The sequence below is a fragment of the Numida meleagris genome, chromosome 1 (genome assembly GCF_002078875.1).
Source record: "Numida meleagris isolate 19003 breed g44 Domestic line chromosome 1, NumMel1.0, whole genome shotgun sequence".
NCBI classification, from domain to species: Eukaryota; Metazoa; Chordata; class Aves; order Galliformes; family Numididae; genus Numida; species Numida meleagris.
Genome location: NC_034409.1, coordinates 38,419,229 through 38,427,974, shown reverse-complemented (window position 1 = coordinate 38,427,974; position 8,746 = coordinate 38,419,229). Strand labels below are relative to the sequence as shown.

Below are 8,746 nucleotides of genomic sequence, written 5' to 3'. Positions count from 1 at the left end.
GCTTCACTGTTGGATCAAATCACCTGTCCACCTGTGTGGCATCTAGTTTGGATGAATTCTCCATGCTTCAATGCTGCTACATAACAAAGTGCTTCTAGCTCACCACAGCATGCTTCCCCTGAGACACATACTCTCTATAGAAGCTAAAGGCTATCTTCTAGACCTTTCAGAAGGTGTCCATCTTTTTTGCCTTTCAGACATCTGCAATAATACTGCAGTTTGGAGCTTCTGGCACACTACATTCACAAGAAAGGGTACCATGAGGACCAGGACCACATCTACTCCAAAACAGCAGTGCCAAAGTGATGCAAAGGAAAGGAGCAACACATCTGATAAGACTTGTGCCTCTGCTCATGTCCAGAATTTTGCAGCTACCATCAAGTCCCAGCAAGTGAGTCCAAAGCATTTTAGGAAAAAGGGACCCAGGTGGCCACTGAGGCAATCAGGTGACCTTGGGAGCAGATGTCACCTTGACAGGTCCAAACCCGAAGCCAAACAACCAGATGCCACATATACTCCTTGCATTTCAGATCCTGGCACCACTGGATCTGTGGAAAACATGAAGGAAAGAACCACACTAGCAAATAGCATGCAAAATACAAATACTGGGTGATCTGAAACAACTGTGTTCCAGATGCTCTGTGGCACCACGCTGCAGGCATGAGCTTTGACAAGTACAAACTGCGCAGCCTATTCCTGCTGTTTGGCTTCCTTTTCCTTTCAGGTGTTCAAAACACTGCTAGAGAATTTGGATAGATTCAGTAAATGTACACTTTTACATTTGAGCCAGTCTTCCATGTATTGTCAGTAGACTGAAGGAGGCATTTCTGGGCACAAGTCATCTCACCTTCAAATAGACAACTAAAACAGATCAGGTGAATGGCACTGAACAGGAGCTTATCTTTGTCCACTACTAAGACAAGCCAAGGAAGCTGAGATATTGTAGCTGAGGACGTCTGAAGTTAGGTGGAATTAATTCCACCCCTTATTTTTAAAGGCTTTGCTTACTGTAGGTAGCAAATCCCACATATCTCATCAAACTTCCCCTCTTTTGCTCCTCAGCTTCCCTGTATTTTACTGCCCCATTTCTGGCCTTCATCTTTTTTCAGCTAATGCAGCAATACCACAGAGTTCTTAAGACTGGCAGGTCTGTTTATTGTAGTGGAAGACGGAGAAAGATGAAGAGTAAAAGCAGCAACATAAGGCAACGAAACAAGATCACACATAAACCAGTTTCATCAATGCTCTCAGCTTTTAAATAGTTATACTTTGTAAGAAAAATGCTGAAATTAGCCTATGTATATGACACAAAATGCATAGAGACGATAAGACTAAATGGCGCAGAAGCAATCTGCTCTTCCGCAGAACACTAAAATGCTATATTTGTAACTAGAAGCCAGCATGCCCTTCTTTTAAATAAATAAATAAACAGCAGAGAACACAGCCAGCTTTCACTTCCCCAGTCATGAAGACTTTTTGTCTCCATGCAAATCTGCCATGCAAATCATGGAGAATAATTTTGGTCTGCCTTCTACGTGAACATTCTGCAATTAATCAGGCAGATGTGTGAGCGCTGTTTATGTTACACGTGTTGTGTCACTGTTCTAGTAGTTTTAAATTAATGGTATTATGTTGCATTTTTCATTGTGATTTAACTGGGATGTTTTTCATAGCTTTTTAACCTTACCTCCCCAAACATCAAATGCAACAAAGCTTTCATGTAAATATCACAGAAGAGTCAAGTCTGGAAGGGAACTCTGAAGAGTTTCCTCAAAGCTGGAGCAGCTAGAAAAGGCTGCTGTGGGCTGTGTTCAACTGGGGTTTCAATATCTCCACAGATGGAGACTCCATAATCCCTCTGGTCAACTTCTCCTTGTGTTTTATCACCTTTAGAGCAAAGTAGTTCTTCATATGTTTAAGTGGAATTTCCTTTTTTTCACTGGGCACCTTTGAGTCTGGTCTATTTCCATCATGTGTTCACAGACTTTGGTAAGATTACTCCCAAGCCTTCTCTTCTCTAGGCTACACAAACTGAACTTTCAGCCTTTCCTCACAGGAGAGATGCTTCACTCCCTAGCCATCTTCATAGCTCTTTACTGGACCTGATGCACTATGTCTATGTCCTTCTTGTACTGGGAACCCTGGAACTGGACCCAGCACTCCAGCTATGTCTCAGAAGAGCTAAGCAGAGAGGAAGAACCAATTCCCTTGTCATATTTTTCCTAATATAGTGTGGGAGGCTGCTGGCCTTTTTTTTTTTGGGTGGCAAGGGCTCATTTCTGGCTCATGGTCAGCTTGGAGTCCACTGGACCCCCAGGTCCTCTCCTGCAAAGCTGCTTTCCAGCCTGTTGTCCCCAGGCTTCTCCTACATGGGGTGTTCCTTCCCAGAGACAGGACTTTACACCTCCCTTTGTTGAACTTCACGAGGTTCCTGCCAGCCCATTTTTCCAGCCTCCCAAACTCTCTCTGAATGGCAGTACTACCATCTGGTTTAACAGCTGGCACTCTGAGTTTTGTATTAAGATTTGCAAATTTGCGAAGGGTGCATTCTTTCCTACCACCCAGGTCATTAATGAAGACGTTAAACAGTATTGGCCACAGTATTGACCTCTGAGGTTCACCATCGGCGACTGGCTCCTAGAAGGACTTTGTGCTGTTTGCAGTGTTTTGGGTACACCCAAAACAGGTTTGAGTACACCTCATTGCCTGTGTGTTTAGTTATCAGTGATCAGCTATAATAAACTCCAGGTCTCCCCGGTGGTATCATTGGTGAGCACCTGGAAGAGCAGCAGGAAATAGTTTGACTGTCAGACAACAACATCCTGGATCTGTGAACCACCAAGCAGCAAGCCTGCCTAGACAGGAGGTCAGGTCACTGTGTTGGGGCCTTTCTGCCCAAGGGTTGCAGCAACAGGATGGGGCAGATCAAGCAGAGAGAATGCCAGATACTGCAATGTTGACAAAAAACTCTAAGATCTTTAGCTGAATACTCTTCCCTTTCCTCTTTCTACCACCCAACTCTAGCCTAAGGTCAATGATACAGAGGAAGCGATGCAAGATTAAAGATAGAAAATGACGTTACAAAGAAGATTTAAATATCCACCTTCTCTTACAAATTTATTTCAACATAATGGAGCTAGTTCATATCTCTTCTTTGACATTCTTCAGACAGCTTTAGGTATGTGAGTGATCGGTCTTTGAATGTCAGCCACCTGAAGTGCTGCAGTATTTCAAACTATAATTTTGAGACACTAAATTATATAAAGCCTTAAGATTTTTGCTGACTGAAGTTGAGTAGCTGCAATCCTTTCAACCTGTATTCTGTGATGTTTTGTGATGTTAAGTCTTCAGGCAAAAATGTTGTCTACGTTGCTGAAAAAATCCCAAAGTTTTAGAAAAATATACTGGGAAAAGTAAGTAGTCTGCTTTTGTGTCTGTGTTTACTAAAATTCACCATCTTCTGAGTAATCAAAGTTGCCAGGGAGGAAGGAACTAACTCTCCTGTGTCAGATCACACTGACTAGAGCTGCTGAGAATCTTTTTTTTTGAAGGGCAAGGTCAGAGATTAAACTGGTAATTGCCAATTCTTTGAAAATGAAATTGCTCATCCAAAAGAGTTAGTCTTGGTGAATTTTTCAACTGTATTAAAAAGGCAGTGTGGGACAGAATGTCCTAAAATTCTCAGGATGTCGTTTTGACTTTTTAAAGTAATAAAATTCAAGTTTTTTGGATTTATCTTGACTTTTAATTGCAGAAACAGAATTAATGCTAGTAAAGACATACTGATGTGGTAAAAAAATCAAAATAAAGCAATCAAAGTCGATATGAATAGAATGTTTGTGTTTGTACCATCTGTGATTTTGGAGGGTTTAGAAAGGGGAGGGAAGGATCACAGTCCATGGAATAGGATACTGTCTTCTCCTCCCTGTTTGGAATGCTACTTTTTCCATAGGGCTCAGAACTGTTCATGGCACAGGAAAGCTATTTCTTGCCCAGACTGGAGCTGAATATATATCTCATCCCTGCCAGGGGTGCTACCGTGGGCATTTTTAGCAGTAACAGAGAGTTCTGGCAGTGGATAGTACACACCGCTACCCTGGAAAAAAAAAAAAAAAGAACTTCAAACCATGAAATCTGCAAATGGCAAAGAACCAGAGAACTTCAAGGGAGTGACCTTGATCTTTTTATTTATAAGGTAACCATGAGAAAGTTGTGCAGCCTTTGGACAATATATCACATTTTTACAAGACCACAGCGAAACAGTCACTATATCTATGAGATTTCATGGCATTTTATCACATGAAGTAACCAATGACACTGGAAACAGTCACCTGTCTGTATATAGTTTCACTGTCATGTTATAGTTAGATATGTTAAGGCTGACCACAAGCACTACATGAGATACAGCTTCTACTTAATGCTTTTCATGTAATGATTTAACTACTTTATATGCATTATGAAAAGATTTGCTCTAATGTAATAAATTAATAATTTATCAGCTTCCACATACAATTTATTAAAAAAGTCAATTCTACAGTAACATTTCAGTTAGCACCACTGTTTATTTTTCTTCTTCTTTTTTTTTTTTGCCGGATTGCTTTCTTGTTAGGCCCATTTTTAAAAAAAAAAAAAAAAAAAAAAAGCAGTAATTTTCAGCCCCCAGCGGCTCTAAGAAACACCAGGCACCCAGTACTTGACATTTTAACTTCTATAGTACCTCTGAAGCACTTGTCCATCCATTTCGCCATTGATTTCAATACATCTCTACCATTTACTTTTTTCTGCAGTTTGTCACTCCACCCTGTCTCCCTATTTCATCGGCTGTCCTGTAGGTTATTTTCCTGCTACTTTTGATTTATACCTCCTGTATCTATGAGCAATCCCTATAGTGTAAGACAAGAGTCACGATTTAATCCCCAGAGAGTTAAAAACATTCTGGAATGAAAGTTGTTGAAGGTTTATTATGTCAAAAAGTGTATAATCACATTTCAGCATTTGCTTTTTTCCAAACCATGTCACTTTTTCTTTGCCATTTATTACAGCATCTCAAAGGTTACCTACAGTGGATTTCTTTAGTTTGCTGCTACCCCACCAGAAAATACATTCCCTAGGGAAAAACTTGCTCTCATTTCACGAAAGCAGAAGCAAGTGCAAAACAGAAATCAGTGAGAGGTGCTCATTCAGCTCTGCGCAGGGATTTGCATGACTTGCCATGTGATAGTTCAGCAGAACTTTCTATGCTGTCCGTGGCACTGTTTATGAGCTATCACTTGCTTTCTGGGATTGTGCACTTTCCTTTAGAAAACAAGTAGTTCCTCAAAAAATAAAAAATACATGGAAGTGATAACGACAGCTTTGCAGTGCATCATTTCTTGGCTAGCCACGTAATTTGGAATTGTCATTCTGTAAGAGCTGGAAAAAATGCTTCCTGCAATCCAGTGTTTTGTAACCAATATTCTGGATTCACTGTTTTCATTGTGCACCGGTAAACCTAGTACTTGCGCGCTGAATTTCACTGGGTTTGAAATGGTACTGAGGAAAAGGCATTTCTTTGTGGCACCTGGGGGACCTTAGGCTTTTTGCTCACTAAATCGTTCCGTGAGGGCATTCTCATTTTCACGGTTGATGATAACTTCCATGGTGATTGTAACTAAACCGGCCACCGCAGGCAGAAGCAGAAAAGGAGCACTCGCACCATCCCTCACTGTAACTCAGTGCTCACATGAGGTGCACTGCGAACTGATTTCCAGAGAGGGTAACCTTGTGCAATCAGTGCTGTGTAGAACTGCTGGAGTGAGCTGACCTGAAATCAGCTATGGTCAGAAGTGAACGTGTGGTCATAGCCTTTCTTCTGTCACAGGTTTTCAATGCTGAGCAGGGCCCGAGTCCTGTAAAACTGAGCCTCTGGTGGGTGCCAGGTGAGCCTAGTACTCTGAAGGGGTGCCTAGGTATCTGTGTAATCAGGTCTAGGTCCATACTTAAAGAACTTGGCGTATTTCTGCTAGTATGAGGGGCTGAAAACAGGTTAAGTGACAAACAGGCCCCTGTCACAAAGGAGTTCTGGATCAGAAGAGTACCGAGCTCCACGACCTACACATTTCCCTTAGCTAAAGCAGTGTAGCTTTAGCTTAGCTGTAGCCTGACTGCAGCTCAAGGACATAGGATGCACGCTGTGCTCATGAGGACTGAGCCTGGATGTGAGTGTCCAACCCATTTGTTGCCACAGGCACACAAACACTGATGGCCTTCTGCAAAAGCTTCAGAGCTTGACATTCTCCAGGCCCCTCCAGGTACAAACCCACACTAATGCTCTGTCCCCAAGTGTTTTCATGGTCTCTGCCTAGAGACACTCACTGCTCTGAGCCTCTATCCACAGCAAACGTGCAAGTCAGCGATGCAAGCCGCAGAGGGAAGGGCTCAAAAGCGAGCACAACCGATAAGGTCTATGTACTCAAGGGACAGATCAGATTCCCTGATATTTAATAGCTCCATGAGTAAGGTACTCAAGCAGCATGTGGATGAGACAGTTCAAACTCCTCTTCTGATTTGCACCAGTGATTTCACCTCAAGTCACTATCCCCAGGAGGTCTGTCCTAGCAGCCACACTGTAGGGAGTGTCTCTTACCAAAGCCCTTCGAGTCTGGGAAAAACACTGTGTCTCTGTGCATTCAGTGACCGCACCTGCATGTTTCTTACAGATGTGTATTAAGGCTTTCAAAAAAAGTTTACTTACAAGATGTAAGAGAACCTGCACTGGTATCTAATGCATTCTCAGGTGATTTGAATTCCTTTCCATTTCTGCCTTTCAATGCAGTACTGAGGCAATACTCAGCTCTGAGTTTTGGATGAAAAGGCCTTTCCCTCCAGCCTACAGGTAAGTTTGAATCTCTTCTGAGGGCTTAGAGCTGCCCTCACTCCTTGACCCCTGCTGTTGGCTAGCTTAATCCCTGCTCAACGCTTCTGGCTTTTGTGCATCTCATCTCTTCCGTACCCCACACCTCTAGAGGGGTTGCTGGGGCTCACCTCAGTGCTCTGCAAGTCACGAGGTGCAGGCTGTGGGAAAACAAGCCAGGCCAGCCTTCCTGTGAATCTAAGCCTTCCTGCGTCGCTTGTTTACAGCTGATTGCCACTTTAGCTGATTGCATAAAGGGAATGTCTGCAATGAAACATAATCAGTGTTGCAATAAATACCAATCAATTGCTTATTTTTATTAAATGCCTTCTGTGCATCTCTGTTCTCTTCATATTAACAAGCATCGGACACCTCAGAAAAGGAGATTAGCAACCGGAATGATTTCAAACTTGGAGCTACAAGAGGCTGCAGGTACTTTTATATTAGAACCAAATGTTATCTGAATCTGTCTCTCCCTAATTATCGCTTGCACTGTGCTGCACAACCTTTCGCCTGGATCCTTCCTCTGCCTCCTTTCATTTCTGCAGTTTCTTCCTATGGCAAATTGTGTGCTATTACAAAGTCTCCCCTCCTCAAACTCTGTGCTGAGTAGTGTACCCCTACAATTTCTGCATGAACCCTGCTCTTGAAGATTGCATTTTTATTTTTACCACAGAGACGTCTGCTCTTGGGGCCTGAGATTTCACTGAAATGTACTTCAACAAAACTGGTGTGGCACCGTACAGTGAAGAAAGGATCCCTTATCTTTTGCAATCGTAACACAGATTGCACTGTAGCTATCGGGCAGATCCATGACTATTTTCTTCTTTTGCTGTCTGTTGCCACTTCCATTATTTACAAAGCTACGTTTAGACTGCAAACTAGACAGGTGCCAAAATTCAGTACAATGTAGGGAACACACGTTAAGCATCAGATAAGTGATATATCCTTACAGCTCTTGTGCCATCGCCCCGTGTGTCCATCCATACTGTCTGCCCCCAGTAATGGCTGAACTCGCTGGCTCTTTCCAGCCAAGGGAAGCTAAGAGCCTCACGGATGACCAGTTTAGAGCAGATTCTGGATGTATCCTTCAGCGTGCCAAGAGCTGCTGTTGCTTAAGTCCATACTCTTGGAAGAGAGGCCCCAGAAAGAATCACTTTCCATCAAGGCTCCGCTCGGAGCCAGGCGCTGCTGCAGCAGCGCGGCTCTGCGCTCCCTGGCAGCGGGGCAGGGTAGGACAGCAGGGCTGCGCTCCGTTCGTCTCCGGCCGGCCATCCCGGCCGAGGCCGAAACTGATGAAGCAGCGTTCTCACACCGCAGCATCCAGCGCGGCCTTTCGAGGCAAGCTGCTGCCGGCTGTGGTTCGCGGCACCGCAGCCTTTGTGCTCGGGCTTTTACCTGCTCGAGCGAACCCGCCCTGCGTGACGGAGCACCGCGGTTCGGTGCCTTCGGACGCCCCGGCCCGGCGCGCAGCGGCACAAAGAACAATACCCGCTCTGAGGGCAGCGCCGCGCTCCCGGCACCGCCTCGGCCCGGGCCTTCCCTCGGCGCCTCCGGCGGCGGGCGGGGGCAGGGCCGGGCAGGGCAGGGCAGGCCCGGCCACGACCGCCTCGGCCAAGGGCCGGCGCGCGCCCGGCGGGCGGGAGCGCGAGGAGAGCGCGCGCGCGCGTTGCCAGGAGACCGGGGCGCGCGGAGGAGGGGGAGGGGGGTGACGTGGTGACGTTAATTCTATATGAGCGCGAGCGGCGGGAGCTCGGGTCTTTTTACCGCCAGCCGCGCGGCGCCTCCGCCTCGCTCCTGAGTCACCGCCGGCCCCGGCCCGCGCAGGTACCGCGTGGGGGCGCGGGCGGGGGG

The 8,746-nt window shown here is 45.3% G+C and overlaps 2 protein-coding genes across 3 annotated transcripts in view; one reads left to right on the top strand and one right to left on the bottom strand.

The window, feature by feature from the left end:
* The window catches only part of LOC110392715, a 9,082-nt gene continuing 537 nt past the window's right edge, over positions 202 to 8,746 (bottom strand). Inside the window, exons 2-4 of the mRNA XM_021385015.1 lie at positions 8,291 to 8,689; positions 7,024 to 7,156; positions 202 to 4,096 (exon numbers count right to left, since the gene is read on the bottom strand). Of these exons, the coding sequence (XP_021240690.1) occupies positions 3,982 to 4,096; positions 7,024 to 7,156; positions 8,291 to 8,689 (647 nt within the window). The 3' untranslated portion in view covers positions 202 to 3,981. The remainder of the gene's footprint in view (positions 4,097 to 7,023; positions 7,157 to 8,290; positions 8,690 to 8,746) is intronic.
* The window catches only part of NAP1L1 (nucleosome assembly protein 1 like 1), a 29,424-nt gene continuing 29,259 nt past the window's right edge, over positions 8,582 to 8,746 (top strand). For both annotated transcript variants that reach the window (XM_021385214.1, XM_021385212.1), the window contains exon 1: positions 8,582 to 8,719. The gene's annotated coding sequence lies outside the window, so the exon portion shown is untranslated. The remainder of the gene's footprint in view (positions 8,720 to 8,746) is intronic.